This window comes from Staurois parvus, unplaced genomic scaffold (assembly GCF_062004578.1).
Source record: "Staurois parvus isolate SC_StPar_1 unplaced genomic scaffold, SC_StPar_1.0 ptg000774l, whole genome shotgun sequence".
NCBI lineage: Eukaryota > Metazoa > Chordata > Amphibia > Anura > Ranidae > Staurois > Staurois parvus.
The window spans coordinates 269,224-290,046 of NW_028318570.1; the positions used below are offsets into that span (position 1 = coordinate 269,224).

Here is a 20,823-nt window from a genome sequence, read left to right on the forward strand (position 1 = left end):
ACTGCTGCATTGTGTATGCTGTTTTGTAGAATAGATACACCTGCCAACTGCACTCTATGCATTATGTTGGACATTACATAGTCTACAGGTTAGGGGGTGCAGGTTGCCTTTCCCCGGGTGCTGACAACCCATGCCACTGGTAGAAGGAGTTGACCTGGCAGACCAATTTTTGTTTTAAATTCTCCTTAAGGTCACAATATAATCCAGTTGTCTCAGAATTTCTTCAGACTCTGTGTCTTTTAAATACAGCCAGAAAAACGTATTTCTTAATCATTCTACTGAAAATCCTGACTTGCTTTGAACATGTTTGCCTTTACTCTCCCAGTGGTCCTATTTTTATATCTGTCCTATATTCTAACAACCAAAACAAAATGAGGGCAAAATGTGTTTCCATTGAAGTCTATGGGGAACTAATTTGCACCAAAGTGCAAATGTTGCATTGATATGAACGGGCACCATTGAAACCAATTTGATTTCCATTGTCATGAGATTCTGTGTGATTCAAGTCACATCTGAAATCACACCAGTGTGAACTAGGCCTGAAACAGAAAATAAATACTGATAATAAATATGAATATGAAATATAAAAAAAAATACCAGGATGTTGCTGTTTCTGCCATATATGTTTATTAATAATGAGTTACAGAGATGTTATACACTTAAAAACTTTGAAAAGTGTACAGAATTAATAATCTCCCAAACTGACCCATTTTCATATGAACATCTGAAGTGAAGAAAACAAAGCTTTAAGCATTTTACTGATCCTTGATGTGATCCATGATTCTCATTAGATGTTCATTGCTAGGCCGATGAACTAAAAAAGAAAGAAAATTAACATTTGTATTTACATGTCTTTTAATTTTGTCTTTTTGGAAAATTTGCTCCAAAAAAAATAATCAATAACTGTATTGCCACTGCAGGAACAGAATAATGTGTACTTAAAATACAAGACTTGGGTCTCTGCAGCATCTGAGGTTTGTGTGGAGGTAGTGGTAGAGTGGTGGCAAAATCCATAGGGTTTTTATGCAGAATGCAATTGTGCTTTAATGGTGCACTTACAGTTTAAGCGGAGATTAGTTGGACCTAGGAGAAGTGAAGGAAAAGCTACAGTATTTGTAATTGAAATTTATTTTTTAGGGAGCTATACCCTGTAGGTATTTCTGGTCCAAATTTTTCATGTATTGGATACTCTAGCACGTGCATAAACCAAGTTGTGAAAACTACACTACAAAAGGTCAAAGTAACGTTGCATTGCAATAAAATATTACAGTATACATTGTAGACAGGGCTAGGACAAGGGGGAGGGTCAAGAGGGGCAGCTGCCCCTGACACATTGTGGGGGTGCTGCATGTGTACAGGTGTGGGGGGAGCCATGTGTGGACAGGTGTTGGGGGTGCATGTTTACAGGTGTGGGGGGTCCTGTGTGTTTTCAGGTGCTGAGGGCTGACTGTGTACAGGTGTGGGGATGCTGCATGTGCACAAGTATGGGAACAGGTAAGTGTGAACAGGTGTGGGAGAGTTGCATATGTATAGGGGGCTGACTTTGTACTGGTGTGGGGGGGAATCGCATGTGTACAGGTATAGGGATATAGTGTGTACAAGTGTGAAGGTGCTGCATGTGTATAGTGTGATGATAATGCATACTGGACAACTCCAAATGTTGTTCAGCACCCCAAAAAGTCAGCCAAGACATTTTATTTAGAAAAAAAAAAAAAACTTGCGCTACACCCCAGACAATACAATATGTAAATAAATGTGTGAAAAAATATATATTCTGAAACAATTTGTGAACTGCTGCTACTCTTTCCCTAAACACCAGAAAATACAAAACATATAAAAATGAGTGTGCTTTACACTAAAAAACATAAACAATAATAAATCAAATAAATACTGCTACATAAAAATGTGCATAAATTAATTGAAAGTCCACATTCATATATTAAATAATTAAAAGTCCCAAAATCCAATAACACAGTGCTGTGTGCTAAAAAATATCCTCCAATGGAAAGTGCATAGGTGTCCACAAATGCTTGACAAAAGAAAAAAATCAGCCTCTTACCAGACACTTTGATCTCCAATCAAGAGATCAAATGAGCAGATGGTGTTCAGATCCACCCTGACACCTTAATTAGCCATGTCAAGGAGATGAATGGAAGATGAATGAACGACTGCAGGGTAATTAAATCCATTAGAAATACACAACCTGCTGTAAACCGTCATACCCAGGGCTAATGGATATTGTAAAAGCATTTGGGCCTGATCAGGGCTTAAAAAAGCCGCTCGCCCGCTCGCCAAATGCAAGGAGAAATTTCTGTGTGGCGAGCGGCGGCGAGCACAGATGATGGATGGAGCGGCTGCACCTGCTCTCCAAGCCTCATTGTGTAGCCAAGTTCCGGTTTCCAACTTCCGGTTTCTGGCTTCTGCGGCGCCGCCATTACACTGGCAGCACTGCTGAGGGGACAGGTGCAGGGGAGGTCCGCTCTCCTCTGCTGAGAGGAAATACCCTCTCCACCGCTGCGGGGGACTTGAGGAGAGGTTAGCTCTCCCCTGCCGCGGGGGACATGAGGAGAGGCCCGTTCTCCACTGCCTTGGGGAACACGAGGCCCACTCTACACCGCCTTGGGGGACATGAGGCCCGCTCTACACAGCCTTGGGGGACACGAAGCCCGCTCTACACCACCTTGGGGGACATGAGGCCCTCTCTACACCACCTTGGGGGACATGAGGAGAGGCCCGCTCTACACCGCCTTGGGGAACATGAGGAGAGGCCCGCTCTACACCAGCATGGGGGACACATGAAAGAGAGACCTGCCAACGGTGCACATCATTACACCCTCCAGCTTAAGGAAAATGACATTTTTTGTGCTGCACTCTGGGGGCAAAATGATTTCGAAAAGAGTGAAAAAAAAGTTAAAAAAACCAACCACGCCATTTTAGTGCTGCTCTCTGGGGCCTAAATATTTCAAAAAGTAAAAAAGAAAAAAAAAAAAAAAAGCACAGCACAACTGTCAAGGTCCTACCTTTCCTCAGAGTTGGTGCTGCTCCATGTGCTGGCATCCATCTTAGGTTTCTGCAAAGCATGGTGGGAGCCTTTTATGCTTTCAGGCCTCTGCAGTCCCTCCTCCAGAGGGGTGTGGTTGATCACATTTAAGCCTGTTGTCTGCACTTGCCCTTTGCATTTGTGTCCTGTATGATTGTGTTGCAGCAAGCTCTGTGTCAGAGCCTGGCATTGAACCTGGTCCTTGTGCGGTGGGAGGCAATGTCTCTTCTCACTGAGCTATCTGGAATGTTGGACAGCTCTCTTGACAATTCTTGGATAATCCTGCCTTGTGCCTTGATTTCTCTTGAACCTTGAACTCCTTGCTCCTCCCATGAACTTCCTTATAAAAGCCATGTCCATGCACTTCCTTCTTGCCAGATTATTGTGCCTTACCAGCCAATATCCCGCTTACTGTTCCTGCTGCTGTCTTCATCTACGTTACCGACCTTTGGCTTGCTACTGCCTCATCCTATCTACTACCATTGGTGACCGATCCTTGGCTTGTAAATGACTCCGCTTCTGTTTGATCCCTGAACTGTTTGATCTGCTTTTGGTTTTCAGCCTACTCATTCCCTGGTGGGGTGATCCTGAGATCTGCGACCTGGCATTCACACGCAGCCAAATCCATCTCCACCATTAGGAGCTCTGGGGAAGACCGGTGGATTCTTAGACCCTGCACCTCAGGTGAGCCTGCGTCATTCCCAGGGTGGGCCGCTGGTGTACCAATCCTGCTGGTTTCAGGTAAGCCTTGCAACTGCTGTAGCAACTGGTCTCTGAACCTGACCTTATATTGTGACACTCTGGTTCTACTCTCGTTCTCCTGGAAACTGACTCGGCTTTGACTAAGACTATTCTCTGCCTTATCCCTTTATCTGACCTCCCGTTGCTGAACCTGGCTCGTGACCTGTGTATTCTTGCCTACCGTCTTGTACTGTCTGTCCCACTGTTATCGACCAGGCCTGTCCGACTACGCTATTGTTTCCCATCTGGTTCCCACCAGCTATACGCCACTGTCGGTGGCCATTACTGCAGGTGGGGTTACTCGGGGGCCGCGACCTGGTCCCTGGCTGCGTCAAGTCCATCCCCACCATCAGGGGCCCTGGTGAAAGGCAGCCTGGGGCTTAGACTCCGCGCCCTGAGGGACTCCGGTCTGTGGGTGGTGGTTGTCGTCAGTCGGTGCGTGACCCTACCATTAGGCCTGCCCGTCCATTCCACTGCTCCTGCCCTGACATTACACGAATGCCATGAATCCTGATGGTGCAGGTACACCTTCGCTTCCCATGTTAGTCACCAGACTTGATCAACAGGATCTCTTGTTGGATCAGTTCGCTCAGGCGTTGCAGACTCTGCTTGCACGCACCGCGCACCTGGTGCAATTAGGCCGGTTGTCACTCCGGTGATCGCTCCCGCTGCTGCTCCGGTTGTTGCGCCTACCGCCGCAGCTGCTGCTGCACCCACGGTGCCCAGAGGTATGACTGGTTCAGCCCCTCTTCCACAGCGCTTTGGGGGTGAGCCGAGTCAGTGTCGTGGGTTTCTCAACCAGGTGGGCATTTATTTTGAGTTAATACCCCACGCTTTTCCTACTGAGAGGTCAAAGGTGGGCTTCCTAATCTCGCTGCTCTCAGACAAGGCCTTGGCCTGGGCAAATCCCTTATGGGAAAACAATAACCCAGAGATTCATGAGTTTGGCGGTTTTGTTGATGCCTTCCGTAGGGTATTCAACGTGCCGGCTCACTCCACCTCGGCTGCGAAGCTGCTCATGTCCATGCATCAGGGTTCACGGACCGTTGCCGAGTACGCCATAGAGTTTCGTACCCTGGCGGCAGAGGTGGGCTGGAACAATGAGGCTCTGGTGGCTGCTTTTTCTCATGGCCTTTCAGATGCATTGAAGGATGAGATTGCTGCCAAGGAACTGCCTGTGGAGCTGGAAGCACTCATTTCTTTCCTAATCCTGATTGACACCAGGCTCAGGGAGAGGCCTCCCAACCGACTGGCGCCTGCGTTTTCCGTTCCTCCCTCTCCTCCCACGCCTCCTGGGAATGGCTTGGCTGGCGGTGAGCCCATGCAGCTGGGGTTTGCTCGCCTTTCCAAGGGGGAGCAGACCGCTCGGCGTCGGGAGGGTCGCTGTCGGTACTGTGGCCTCGGTGGGCATTTTCGGCAGTCCTGTACGGTCCATCCGGGAAACGCTCGCACCTGAGATGCTGTCGGGGACAGATCTTGGGTGGAGTTTCCTCGTCCCCGGTGTCCCGCTAAAAAAAACCTCCTGATCACTATTGTCCTCTCTTGGGTGGAGGGCTCGGTGATGGCCCAGGCGTTGGTAGACTCTGGGGCCGGCGGGTTGTTTATGGACAGCTCGTTTGCTGCCCAGTACTCCATTTCCCTGCAGGCTCGAGTTACCCCCATTGGTTCTCGAGGCGATAGATGGCAGGCCCCTGCAACCGCCGCAGGTTACCCACGAGACCCTGCCGGTTGAAGTAGCCATTGGGGCTGTTCACAGGGAGTTGGCCTGTTTCCCGGTAATTTCTTCCCTGCACTATTCCGTGGTTTTGGGGTATCCATGGCTCCAGAAGCACAATCCGACCTTTTGATTGGCGAACGGCCGAGATCCTCTCGTGGTCTCCACAGTGTGGGGCCGGGTGTATCCGTGGGCCGGTTAAGGTGTTGTGTGCCTCCTCAGACTCTGTGTTGCCCACTGACTATGGGGAGTACCTGGACGTGTTTGACAAGGTGCGGGCCGGTGCCTTACCTCCCCATCGTCCTTACGACTGCTCCATACTCTTGCAACCCGGTGCCACACCTCCGCGTGGCAGGGTGTATCCTCTTTCGGTTGCGGAGAATCAGGCCATGGAGGAGTACGTTGCGGATGCGCTTTCCCGGGGGCACATTCGCAAGTCTACTTCCCCAGCAGGAGCGGGCTTTTTCTTCGTAAAGAAGAGGGGCGGTGAATTGAGGCCTTGCATCAATTATAGGGGTCTCAATCGAATCACCATTAAGAATGCCTACCCAATCCCATTGATTACCAAGTTGTTCGAACGCCTCAAGGGAGCAACGGTCTTTACTAAACTCGACCTTAGGGCGGCATACAACCTCATATGGATCAAGGATGGGGACGAGTGGAAGACCGCGTTTAACACCAGAACCGGTCACTATGTTATCCCTGGTGATGCCCTTCGGGTTGTGTAACGCGCCCGTGGTCTTTCAGGAGTTCATAAATTATGTCTTTTGTGACTTGTTGCAGCAGTGCGTGGTGGTTTACTTGGATGACATCCTGGTTTACTCTGTATCCATGGAATCTCATATCCAGGATGTCAAGCGAGTGCTGCAACGGTTACGTGAGAACAAACCTTTTTGTAAGCTCGAAGTGTGAATTCCACCGATCCCAGGTTGCCTTTTTGGGCTACATCATTTTCGCGGTGGGATTTTCCATGGACCCTCAGAAGGTTGCGGCGGTTCTGCAGTGGCCTCGTCCCAATGGTCTTCGGCCCATTCAGCGCTTTTTGGGTTTTGCCAACCATTATTGGAAGTTCATCAGGAACTTCTCCACGCTGGCCAAGCCTCTCTCAGATCTAACCAAGAAGGGCAGTAATCCTCACGAGTGGCCATCCGAGGCCATCGTAGCTTTTGAGGCTCTGAAATCCGACTTCGCTTCGGCTCCGATACTGTCTCAACCCAATCCGGGGTTGCCCTTTGTCCTCGAGGTTGATGCATCTGTGACGGGAGTAGGTACTCTCCTGTCTCAGCGTCGGTCGCCCGATGGACCCCTTACTTCCCTGTGGGTTCTACTCCAGGAAGCTTTCCTCTGCAGAATGCAACTACCAGATTGGGGACAGGGAGTTTTTGGCCATCATTCAGACTCTCAAGGAATGGAGGCACCTGCTCGAGGGTTCCGCGGTTCCGGTCCTCAGTCTTACCGACCACAAGAACCTGATGTATCTCTCGGAGGCCAAGAGATTGATGCCCCGTCAGGCCAGATGGGCCTTGTTCTTGTCGTGTTTCAACTATGTGGTTTCCTATTTGCCTGGCTCCAAGAATGTCAGGGCTGATGCATTGTCGCGGCAATACTCTGAGTTGTCCAGGGAGGACTCTGAGCCGACCTCGGTCATACCTCCGGATCCGATCCTAGCTGCCATTCGCACCAGCCTGACTTCTCCCATTGGAGAGCAGATTTTGGCGGCTCAAACTGATGCTCCTCCCGAGAGACCCGAATGGTAGATGTTTCGTACCTGAGGGATTGCGCAAACCCGCCTGCTGCGTACCTACCATAACTCCAAGACTGCCGGTCATCCGGGGAGGAACCAGTTGTCCTGGGTCGTTTCTCGTTTATTCTGGTGGCCATCTCTCCGTTCCGACATCACCTCTTATGTAGCGGCATGTTCGGTCTGTGCCCAGAATAAATCTCCTCGGCATCTTCCATTGGGCCTTCTGCAACCCATTCCCAATGGGGAGCGTCCCTGGTCACACCTGGTCATGGATTTTATTATAGACCTCCCTGTGTCTCGGGGCCATACGGTCATTCTCATGGTCATTGATCGTTTTTCCAAAATGTGCCATTGTATTCCGCTCAAATTTCCAACTGCGCAAGAACTGTCCACGGTTTTTGCCAGGGAGATTTTTTGCCTGCATGGGTTGCCCAGGGTGATTGTCTCGGACCGTGGGAGTCAGTTTGTGTCCAGGTTCTGGCACGCCTTCTGCTCCCAGTTGGGTATCAAGCTCTCCTTCTCTTCGGCCTACCACCCGCAGTCCAATGGGGCGTCGGAGCGTTCCAACCAGGCCCTGGAACAATTCCTTCGCTGTTATATCTCGGACCATCAGGACGATTGGGCCGATCTCCTGCCATGGGCAGAGTTTGCCAGGAACTCGGCTGTCAACTCCTCCTCCAGGGTTGTCTACCTTCATGGCCAACTATGGGTTCCAACCTGCGGTATTGCCTGAGAGGTTCTCACCACAGGACATTCCGGCTGTGGATAACCCATCTTGCTGCCATGCGTTCTTCATGGGGGCAGATACAGAAGTTCTTGAAGGACTCAGCACAGCGCCAGAAGTTCCAGGCTGATCGCAGACGGCTGCCCGCTCCTTCATACCAGGTCGGAGATCGGGTGTGGTTGTCTACTCGCAACCTCAATCTTCGGGTGCCCACACCCAAACTGGCCCCCTGTTTTGTTGGTCCTTTTCGCATCCTCCGCAAGGTGAATCCGGTTGCCTATGCCCTTGCCCTTCCTCCTGGGATGCGTATCTCTAATGTCTTCCATGTATCCCTGTTGAAGCCTCTGGTCTGTAATCACTTCACTACCTCTATGCCTCGGCCCCGTCTCATCCGGGTTGACGGTCATGAGGAGTATGAGGTGAGCCGCATCCTGGACTCTCGATTAGTGCGGTTCCTGGTCCATTGGCGTGGCTATGGTCCCGTGGAGCGTTCCTGGGTTCCTTGCTCCTGCCCTCCCCCTTTCATGCCCGCTTTCCTCAGAAGCCTTTTGTTGAGCCACGGAGGGGGAGAGGCCCTTGAGGAGGAGGTACTGTCAAGGTCCTACCTTTCCTCAGAGTTGGTGCTGCTCCATGTGCTGGCATCCATCTTAGGTTTCTGCAAAGCATGGTGGGAGCCTTTTATGCTTTCAGGCCTCTGCGGTCCCTCCTCCAGAGGGGTGTGATCACATTTAAGCCTGTTGTCTGCACTTGCTCTTTGCATTTGTGTCCTGTATGATTGTGTTGCAGAAAGCTCTGGTTCTACTCTCGTACTCCTGGAAACTGACTCGGCTTTGACTAAGACTATTCTCTGCCTTATCCCTTTTTATCTGACCTCCTGTTGCTGAACCCGGCTCGTGACCTGTGTATTCTTGCCTACCGTCTTGTACTGTCTGTCCCGCTGTTATCGACCTGGCCTGTCCGACTACGCTATAGTTTCCCATCTTGTTCCCACCAGCTATACGCCACTGGTGGCGGCCATTACCGCAGCTGGGGTTACTCGGGGGCCGCGACCTGGTCCCTGGCTGCGTCAAGTCCATCCCCACCATCAGGGGCCCTGGTGAAAGGCAGCCTGGGGCTTGGACTCCGCGCCCTGAGGGACTCCGGTCTGTGGGTGGTGGCTGTCGTCAGTCGGTGCGTGACCCTACCATTAGGCCTGCCCGTCCATTCCACCACTCCTGCCCTGACAACACCACAATCAGCTACAAATTTAATTTCAAATAAAAATAAAATTGGTAGCTGACTATGCGTAGGAACACATCCTCATATGGTAGTGGTGAAAATTATCAGTGCCCTCCCAGTTTTGACTGTGGTATCTTATACCATTGGTCCCTCACAATTGTAATGCGTGGACAGACCCACCAAGCAAGCATCTGTGCTTCGCCCTGCTCCTGAAAGGCAGCCCAGCCAGCAGACACACCGAGCCACCAGAGGAGCCTTCAAGCAGACCAGCCTTCAAGCAGACCCGCCTTCAATCAGGCCAGCCTTCAATCTGAACTGCCTTTAATCTGAAGTGGCGTTAATCTGAAGTGGCGTTAATCTGAAGTGGCGTTAGTCTGAAGTGGCGTGGAGCTGAACAACTGCCGTTGAGCTGAGCAACTGCCGTTGAGCTGAACTGCCGTTGAGCTGAACTGCCGTTGAGCGGAACTGCCGTTGAGCTGAACTGCCGTTGAGCTGAACTGCCGTTGAGCTGAACTGCCGTTGAGCTGAACTGCCGTTGAGCTGAACTGCCGTTGAGCTGAACTGCTGTTGATTTGAACTGCCTTGTTTAATCTGAACTGCCTTTAATCTAAACTGCTGGACTGAAGAACAACTGCCTTTGGGCTGAACAACTGCCGTTGAGCTGAACTGCCATTGAGCGGAACTGCCTTGTTTAATCTGAACTGCCGTTGAGCTGAACTGCCTTTAATCTGAACTTCTGTTGAATTGAACTGCCTTGTTTAATCTGAACTGCCTCTAATCTGAACTGCTGGACTAAAGAACTGCCGTTGGGCTGAACAACTGCCGTTGAGCTGAACTGCCTTGTTTAATCTGACCTGCCGTTGAGCTGAACTGCCGTTGAGCTGAACTGCCTTGTTTGATCTGACCTGCCGTTGAGCTGAACTGCCTTGTTTAATCTGACCTCCCGTTGATCTGAACTGCCGTTGAGCTGAACTGCCTTGTTTGATCTGAACTGCTGTTGAGCTGAACTGCCTTGTTTAATCTGATCTCCCGTTGATCTGAACTGCCGTTGAGCTGAACTGCCTTGTTTAATCTGAACTGCCATTGAGCAGAACTGACTTGTTTAAGCTGACCTGCCGTTGAGCTGAACTGCTGTTAATCTGAACTGCCTTTGATCTGACTTGCCTTTAATCTGAACTGCCGTTGAATTGAACTGCCGTTGAGCTGAACTGCCGCTCAGATGACCTGCCATTAATCTGCCTTCAAGCAGACCAGCCTTTTAAGCAGGCCATCAATCAGACCAGCCAGCAGACCAGACTTTAATCAGGCCATCAATCAGACCAGCCAGCAGACAAGACTTTAATCAGGCTATCAATCAGACGAGCCATCAATCAGACCAGCCATCAATCAAGCCAGCCAGCCTTCAATCAAGCCAGCCAGCAGACCAGCGTTTAATAGGCTCAGCCAGCAGAAAGGCCTATAGGCAGCCAAGACCAGCCTTGACAGTACAACTAGCATGATTACATGTCATGGAGGATCTTCTTCAGCCTGAGTCATCTGTGGCAGCCCAAGACGTAATACAAAAAAATGGTCCTAATTTCCAGTATTCAACCCATATCTCATGCCTGAGTTTTTCCTTATTTTTTTGGTCTCCTTGTTTACACTGCAGCATGAAACAGAGCAAATTAAGATTTGTTTATACAGAAAAAGACCATCCTACTATTGTGGAGTCCCAGTCAAACCCTATAGAGAATGAATCAATAGCTAATTCAGTTGCTAGTTGTAGTTTGGCACAAATAGTACAAGCAGTAATAACTAAAAAGACAAATGATGGTGATGCTGGAAGGACCGTGAAAAAACGCTGTTTTAGTACATATTGGCTAGATCAGATTTTATGGCTTGCTTACTCCAAGGAAAATGATACAGTTACATGTAAAGTTTGCAGTCGATTCCCCCAAATTTCAGATGCAAAATGGGCAAATGGCGTAAAAGCTCCATTTAAAAGGGAAACGTTTGTATGGCATGACAAATGTAATAAACACAGAGAATATTGATAAGGCAAAGGCTAGAGACACCCTGAAAAAAGACCATTAGCTATGTGTAGCAGAAAAATGGACACTGCAATGTTTCAGCACATGACACATATGTTTAACATTGCTTATTATGTAGCTAAATGTGAAAAGCCATTTGTAGATTCCCCTGATTTATTAACATTGAGTGCCAAACTAGATGTGCCAGTTCTGCAGAACTATGGAAGTAATGTTCAATGCAAACAATTCATTCATTTCATTGCAAGAATAATCAGAGAAAGTCTTGTGGCAAACATTAAAAATCACCTTTTGTAGGCATCATGATTGATGGATCTACAGATCTAACCTACACTGAACATACAAACATTTATGTCCGTTATGTTTTAGAAGAATACGTCAAAGAAGATTGTTTTTTTTTTGGGTACATTTGTGCTAGAAAATGCTACTTATTTCAAAGGATTGACTGCTTTTATGGATAATTTGCATCTTAATTACAGAGGCTCTTCATGGGTTGCAGGCTTGAGAACAGATGGAGCTGCAATCATGCTTGGACACAAGTCAGGTTTAGCAGTCCAGATGAAAGACGTCTGCCCACAGATGATCAGCATACATTGTGTGGCTCATTGCTTGCAGCTCGCAATCTTGGATGTTTGCAAGGAAATGCCATACCTACAAACATTCGATGAGGTGGTGCGGCGTGTTTTCAAACATCATTGCTCAGCAAAATGCCTTATGCAACTTAAAGATCTCGCAAACACTTTAAGTGAGGAAATCTTGGAAATTAAAGATGTGCGCTGATTATGCAGCAAAGTTGAGGCCTTGCGTGCTTTTTCTGCAAAACTGGAAGACAGTAGTGAGCCATTTTGAACAGATATCAACTGAGGGATCATCTGAATCTGCTAAAGTTAAAGGCATCCTGAAAGACCTGAAACAGCTGAAGTTTGTGAAACTTTTGCATTTCCTATTCGATTTTTATAGCAAGCTGCAACCTTTGTCAGAGGGTCTTCAGAACAAGGAACTTATGATCTGTAAGGTAAAAAACAAACTAGAACATGCAGTTAAAACTCTTCAGGATCTTTCTGATGGGAAAGGAAAAAATGAACTTCTTAGTAAGTTTACAGAAGATGGAAAACTACATGGGCTGCAGCTGACCAATCTTCATGCTGGTGACAGAGAATTTCAGTCTATACGCCAATCTGTATTGGCCAAAGCAGAATATTTAATTTTGAGGCTTTCCTCATTCTCCTCAGATATTGTACAATCTTTCAATATATTTAGCAGCGTGTCTTGGTCAGACAAAGCACACATCCTCAACTTTGGATTGACTGAGTTGCACAGAATTACAAAACATGTTTTTGATAATCAGTTTGAAGACAAAATTGACCTGTTAGAAGCAGAGTGGGCTGACCTAAAACTCTCCATTCAAAATGGACTCTCTTTTAATGAGACTCTGAAAAGATTGCATCAGCAGAAAGATTCAGCAACATACTCCCTCTGGTCAATTTCTGTGCCATACTTCCCCCAACAACCGCCTCATGTAAACGTGGCTTAGGCTACCAAAACAGAATAAAGACGGTGTATCGATCATCACTGACACTGGAGACTTTGGATGATCTTTTGATTGCTGTTAATGGACCACCACTAAAAATTACAATCCAAACACAGCCATTGATAAGTGGTATTTTTAATCACAAAGGGGATGTTACACTTGGTCCTGCTGTACAACGAAAACCATAGCAAATCTTGATGTGAAACTGGCTTCCTACTGCTTTTTGTCATCCAAAAAAATGATTTTTTGGGTGTTGTGTTTTTTTTTTTTTTTTAATTGAATAGAATGAAATCCACACACAGCCATTGAAGTGGTATTTTGCATCAGAAAAAGGGTATTACACAAGTCTTGGTCCTGCTTTACAACGAAAACCATGGCTGCTCTATTAGTACATCTTTGTTAAAATATTTACTATTGTTATGCCATGTTTTTTGGCATCTAAATAAGCACTTTTTTGTTTTTTCTTAATGCACTACTTCTCCAAGCACTCTTTTTAATAGGAAAATAATATGCAAGTAGGCAGGCTGTAACCTGTAGGTATTCAAAGATATTAATACCTAAAATTGTATCTGGGACATGGTCATAAATAGAGAAATCCCGGCAGCCACACATCAGACCTGGTGATTGATCCATTCATTTCTGTCAACACTACCATCCCCCTTGGGGTCTAGAAAAGGGGACTGCAACCACATTTGACAGCTCTCGTTTTACCACCATGCTCATGACTTGGACTATGCTGAACGCACAGAACCGGGCCATTGTTAAATATTTTCACCCTCAACTCCTTTTTATTTCTCTGTTGCATTATTGCCTCTTTGTTTTCTTTGTAATATGATTTCTTATGTAAATATTTTGTTTGCACCATTTTTACCTTTTCGTTATTGAACGATATTTTAAAAAGTGTTAAATTGTCTCTAATGCACTAATGCAGAATCCCTGTCTCTCGAAGAGAGCTACCTGTCTTCGGTTACAATGTGTTACAAACCTTTATTCTAAAGTCATAATTGCTATTGCTAATATGGCAAACGTTTACTACTTCTCAATAAAAAGTAGTTGATGGCAGTAAAGAGTTTATTGCTTAGTTAACTAAACCCAGTGACAGTTGTTCTCTGTTGGCACTTAGATTGTGATCCCACAAGCTGGAAAATCTTTGTGCAGGGTGAGGCTGTGAGTGTCATTGCTGCATATCAGTGACAGCGTGGTGTGAGGTTGACCGGTCATTTGTCACAAGTTGGTGAAAAGGGCAGTGGTCTGATCCATGTTGGTTACATATAGGTATAGGGGGCTAAGTGTACAAGTGTGGGAGTGGCTGTGTGTATAGGGGTGGAAGGTGCTGAGTGTGTGTGTGTGGGGGGGCAGGAAACGTTCATATCCAGATGTGGAGCAGAGTTGTGTGTATGTCAATGTGTAGGGGGATCTCAGTGTATGCATACAGGAGTGGGGATGCTGAATGTGTGCATACAGGTGTGGGGAGATGAGCATGTATACAATAAAAAAACGAATAGAAACAAAGAGAATATAAAATAAAAGAATAGAGTAGAATAAAATAGAACAGAATAAAAAAGAATAGGGTAAAACAGAATATAAATAAAATACATTAGAAAATAAGGGAACAGAATAGAAACAATTAAATAGGATTGAATATAAAATAAAAGAATAGAATAGAACTAATATACCTGTCTTTTGAAATTTTAATTTCGAATAGAATAAATTCAAATTATACTTTTGATTTGGTCGAATTTGAAATAGAAAACAAACTAAACTAAATGAATTAAGCAAATTTAACTAAACAAAATTATTTAAATAACGAAACAAAACAAATTTTTCATCCTGCACATGTCTATCAACCACACTGTCCAGTGATATAGGTCTACATCAATCATGATGAAAGACGACTGCTGACCTGCTCAAGAAAAAAAACCGACACCTGACCACTCCGGTCGTTTGCCAGCATGTGAAAGGGCACATTAAATGGGACAAAGCACAGGGCACATTACATGGAACAAAGTACAGGGCCCATGGTATGGGACAGGGCACATTACATGGGACAGCTCTGCTTCCCCTACCTCTGAAGTAAACAAGAGGGCAGGGTTTGTCAAAGCCTGGGTCCGAACCTGGGTCTTCTGCGGTGAGAGGCGATGTTTCTTCTTTCTGAGCCACCTGGAATGGTGGACAACTCGCTTGACAAATATTTGGATGATCCTACCTTGACATTATTTATCTTGAACCTTGAACCCCTTGCTCCTTCCATGAACTTCCTGATAAAAGCCATGTCTCTGCATTTCCTGTTTTCCAGATTATTGTGCCTTCTCCAGCCAGTATCTCACTTGTCTCTCCTGCTGCTGTCTATACCTTCGCTACCAACCTTTGGCTTGTTCCTGGACTACGATTCTGCCTCATCCCATCTACTACCGCTTGTTACCGACCCTTGGCTGGTTGACTGACTCCGCTTCTGCTAGATCCCTACCTGCTCTATCTGCTATTGGATTCTGGCTTCCTCATTCCCTGGTGTGGTGATCCTAAGAACTGTGACCTGGTACTAACACGCAGCTAAATCCATCTCCACCATTAGGTGCTCTGGTGAAAACCGGTTAGTGCTTAGACCCCGCACCTCAGGTGAGCCTTTGTCATTTTCCATGGTGACCTGCTGGTGTACCTATCCTGCTAGTTTCAGGTAAGCCTTACACTGCTATAGCAACTGGTCTCTGAACCTGACCCCAGACCATGACAGGGTCACTTGACAACCTCATTTATCATATATGGCTATTGGCTAGTGTTACAGGTGTCCCCTGGCAAGGTGACCCTGTGTTAAGGGCATGGAGCCTGATATGGTTTGGGGGGGCACACACACTCATCCCTCCCTTTCCTGGCCTGCATGGCCTGGTATGCTTGCATAAGGGTCTGGTATAGATTTTTGGGGGATCCTACGCCTATTGTTTTTCATTTTTTTTGCATGGGTCCACCTTAAAATCCATACCAGACCTAAAGGTCTGGTATGGATTTTGGGGAGGGGCATGTATTTTATTTTTCTGGTGTGGGGTCCCTCCTAAAACCCATACCAGGCCTAGAACCTGCATTGCTGCCTATCTTTCATCCATCAATGGATGGATGAAAAATGGACAGACTAACCATGTGAAAGGGGCCTTACTGTCATGTTCACTCCATTCAATGTTACTCTTGAAAGAAAATACTTGCAAATGTTAGAAGTAAGTGGAGTTTGAGATCATGTTAAATAGTTAGGTTTCAGTTGCTTTCTGCACATGGGTTACTAGATGTGTACAGTATACCCCCGCAAATTCACAGTTCAGTATTCGTGGCCTCAGTCATTCACAGGTTTTTCCTGCTTACCATGTGGTAGCTATCGTGAGTGTTTTGCTGAGTGAAAACAAAAGACCTAAGATGCTGCCCAAACCGTCTGCACATTCTAAGGCAATGAACCTAGGAGCCAGAAGAAGTTTAAAATACTTCAAGGGAAGGCTGAACTACTGGATTTGCTATGTGAACAAAAAAGTTATGCCGCAGCAGAACGCCATTATGGCATCAATGAAAGCACTGTATGCTACATAAAGAAGTTTGAGGTAGCGATCAGGAGCATTGTAGCAGTAAGATTCTGTGATAGTGCCAAAAAGGTAACAACTGTAAGAAATAAGAATATTGTCAGGGTGGAATCTACCTTGGCATTGTGGATCACTGACTGCACGAAGAAAAACATCCCCTTGGATGGTAACATCATCTATGAGAAAGCATGGAAATTGTACCAGTAGTTCTCTTCAGGAGACAATGCAGAAGAACCAGAACCAGGACCATCAACGGCACCAGAGCCTGAAGATTTTCAAGCCAGTACAAAAAAGCCACACAGAAGTACCCCAAAACCTTCAGGTATATCATAGAGGAGAAGGGATACAGGACTGAACAAGTTTTCAACATGGATGAGACTGACTTGTTCTGGAAGAAGAAGCCGTCCAGAACTTACATCATGAAGCAAGAAGCTAAAGCTCCAGGATTTAAGGCACAAAAGGACAGAGTGATGCTCATTATGTGTGGCAATGCTGCTGGTTACATGATGAAACCAGGCCTCATCTACAAGTCAACAAACTCTAGGATGCACAACCATAAGGCTGGATTACCAAACTCCTAGCTTCAAATTGGTTTCACCAGTGCTTCATCCCTCAAGCCAAGGAATACCTCCATGACTTAGGTGTTGCTCATTATGGATAATGCTGGAGACCACCCTTTGGATCTGTATTACGAGCGAGACCAGATTAAGTTCCTCCCTGCCAACACCACCTCCCTCATCCAACCTATGGACCAAGGCATGATCTGTGCCTTAAGGCTCTTTATACCCGCAATTCTCTCCAACACCTTGTGAATGTAATGGGCACGGTTGAGAACTTTATATTAAAGGGTTACTGGCGTAACCCTTGTCCATGGGTCCATGACTACAAGGGATTCTCATCTGAAGAAGAAATTTCAGCACAAAGCTGTTGACAAGGCTGTGAGACTGGCAAAGATACTTGGTGGTGAAGATTTGAAGACATCACTCAAGATGAGGTCAACAACCTCATCAATACCCACTTTAAACTCCTGATGGATGAGGATTTGTTGTACTTAACGAAGTCTGCCAGTGAAGAGGAGAGAGAAGCGACAAATCTAGAGCAAGAGGAGGAGGAGCAGGGCCTAACATTGGACCATCTGTCCCAGATAATAAAAAACAGCGAAGGAGTTGCAAGGGTTGATTGAAGCGTGGGATCCCCATATGGTTCAGGCTCTCAAAGTTAATAATGGCATTGATGCTGTTATTCAGACATATAAAACTGTCCTCACCACCATGAAGAAACAACAACAGCAGCAACTTCCCATTACAATGTCCCTCAAACCTATCAAGAAAAGCCAGCCCGAAACCCCACCAGAAGACCTGGGAAAATCTACAACTCCTCCTGAAGCAACTGAAGAAGAGGAGACACCTGAGGAGCTGTAAATACCCTGCTTTCATCGTACAGTATTCATTATTGGTGAGTACCTATACATTTTACTTATTTTTTTTACCAGATCCAAAATGTGGGTGTTGTTGGAATGTAACCCCCGTATTTCGGGGGAATACTGTACCTGAAAAGCACCATGACAGTTTTACTAGTCAGTGCATTGAGTTATTCCTTCATGTTTTCTTTAGTATGTATGTCAGGGCAAAAAAAAACAAACAAACATATGCAGCACATAAGATCCTATAAGTACAGAAAAGTACCCATTGATATGCCAGAAATGTACTTCAAGGCCTGCTGGGGGTTGACAACACACATCACTTTTGCGAGTTTAGTGTTGTTTTTGCTAAACTACTCAGACTGTCCCCTAGTCTATTCTATACCAGCCTTTCTTAACTGGGTTGCCTTCAGATTTTGTCAGGGATGCAGTGGCATTCTGGTTGAGACAGGTTCTGCACAGAGGCGGCTCTTTAACCACTTGCCCTTCAGAGGATCTACATTTCCCCCCTCCTTTCCGGGCCATTTATTGAGATATGGCACTGCGTTACCTTGACAATTGCGCAGTCATGCCACACTGTACATAAATTGAATTTAGGTCATTTTTCCCCACAAATAGAGCCTTCTTTTGGTGCTATTTGAACACCTCTGCTTTTTTTCTTTGCACTATAAACACGACCGACAATTTTTGAAAAAAAAAACAAACAATATTAACTTTTTGCTATAAAACATATCCAGTAAAATATTAAAAAATAAAATGTCTTCATACATTTAGGTCAAAATGTATTCCGCTACGTTTTTGCTAAAAAAAAAAAAATCCCAATAGGTGTACATTAATTTGTTTACATTAAATTTATAGCGTCTACAAATGGTGGTATATATGCTGGAATTTTAATTTTAATTTGTTTTTATGCTAGTAATGGCGGTGATCAGTGACTTAGCTCAGCGGAACTGTGGGACTGCAGCAGGCATTCTGACACTGGGTGGGAACTGACTAACTGCCACTGACATCCCCAGTGACACTATACAGTGCTAAAAAAAAAAAGCACCAACACTGTACTAATGACACTGGGCAGGATGAGGTTAACGTCTGGGGTGATTAAAGCGTTAACTGTGTGCTGTGTGTGTTTTACGGTACAGTTGGTGTTGTGTTTTTACTAGGGAGACATGCTGCTTTGTATTTCTCTGCTGTGCACCACTGGAGGACTGTTGAAAGGCTCCTCTGAAACCAGGTAGAAAAAGAAGAAAGCCGGTACAGTAGTGTGCCCAGCTGTGTCCCTCATAGTGTGCCCAACAGTTTCTCCCATACAATGTACCCTGTCCCATGTAATGTGCCCTGTTCCATGTAATGTACCCTATTCCCATGTAATGTGCCCTGTCTCAAGTAATGTGCCATGTGCTTTGTCCCATGCTATGTACCCTGTGCTCTGTCCCATGTAATGTTCCCTGTGTTTTGTCCCATGTAATGTTCTCTGTCCTATGCTATTTGCCCTGTGCTCTGTCCAATGTAATGTGCCCTGTCCCATGTAATGTGCCCTATGCTCTGTCCAATTTATTCTACCCTGTGCTCTGTCCCACATAATGTGCCCTGCTTCCACATAATGTGCCTTGCCCCCCTGTAATGTGCCCTGCTCTTGTGTAATGTACCTTGTTCCCACATAATGTCCCATGTAATGTGCCCTGTCCCATGTAATGTGCCCTGCTCTTATGTAATGTACCCACATAATGTGCCCTGCTTCCCCCTCATGTACAGGTGAAACTCAAAAAATTTGAATACTGTGCAAAAGTGAATTTATTTCAGTAATGCAACTTAAAAGATGAAACTAATATATGAGACTCATTACATGCAAAGCAAGATAGTTCAAGCCGTGATTTGTCATAATTGTGATGATTATGGCTTACAGCTCATGAAAACCCCAAATCCACAATCTCAGAAAATTAGAATATTGTGAAAAGGTGCAATATTCTAGGCTCAAAGTGTCCCACTCTAATCAGCTAATTAAGCCAGAACACCTGCAAAGGGTTCCTGAGCCTTTAAATGGTCTCTCAGTCTGGTTCAGTAGGAATCACAATCATGGGAAAAACTGCTGACCTGACAGTTGTGCAGAAAACCATCATTGACACCCTCCATAAGGAGGGAAAGCCTCAAAAGGTAATTGCAAAAGAAGTTGGATGTTCCCAAAGTGCTGTATCAAAGCACATTAATAGAAAGTTATGTGGAAGGGAAAAGTGTGGAAGAAAAAGGTGCACAAGCAGCAGGGATGACCTCAGCCTGGAGAGGATTGTCAGGAAAAGGCCATTCAAAAGTGTTGGACTTTCACAAGGAGTGGACTGAGGCTGGAGTCAGTGCATCAAGAGCCACCACACACAGACTGATCCTGGACATGGGTTTCAAATGTTGTATTCCTCTTGTCAAGCCGCTCCTGAACAACAAACAACATCAGAAGCGTCTTACCTGGGCTAAAGAAAAACAGACCTGGTCTGTTGCTCAGTGGTCCAAAGTCCTCTTTTCTGATGAGAGCAACTTTTGCATCTCATTTGGAAACAAAGGACCCAGAGTAAGGAGGAAGAATGGAGAGGCGCACACTGCAAGATGCTTGAAGTCCAGTGTGAAGTTTTCACAGTCTGTGTTGATTTGGGGAGCCATGTCATCTGCTGGTGTTGGTCGACTGTGCTTCATTAAGTCCATGGTCAACGCAGCCGTCTACCAGGAGATTTTGGAGCACTTCATGCTTCCTTCTGCAGACGAGCTTTATGGAGATGCTGACTTCATTTCCCAGCAGGACTTGGCACCTGCCCACACTGCCAAAAGCACCAAAAGCTGGTTCAATGACCGTGGGATTACTGTGCTTGATTGGCCAGCAAACTCGCCTGACCTGAACCCCATAGAGAATCTATGGGGCATTGCCGAGAGACATGAGACCGAACAATGCAGAAGAGCTGAAGGCCGCTATTGAAGCATCCTGGTCTTCCATAACACCTCAGCAGTGCCACAGGCTGATAGCTTTCATGCCACGCCACAGTGAGGCAGTACTTGCTGCAAAAGGGGCCCAAACCAAGTACAAGTACATATGCATGCTTATACTTTTCAGAGGTCCGATATTGTTC

The 20,823-nt window shown here is 46.1% G+C and overlaps 1 protein-coding gene across 3 annotated transcripts in view; it reads right to left on the reverse strand.

Moving 5' to 3' along the window:
* Positions 1-604: 604 nt before the first annotated feature.
* CAPN9 (calpain 9) overlaps positions 605-20,823 on the reverse strand; it is an 834,396-nt gene continuing 814,177 nt past the window's right edge. For all 3 annotated transcript variants that reach the window (XM_089654542.1, XM_089654541.1, XM_089654540.1), the window contains one exon: positions 605-814. In XM_089654542.1, the coding sequence (XP_089510668.1) occupies positions 788-814 (27 nt within the window). In that variant the 3' untranslated portion in view covers positions 605-787. The remainder of the gene's footprint in view (positions 815-20,823) is intronic.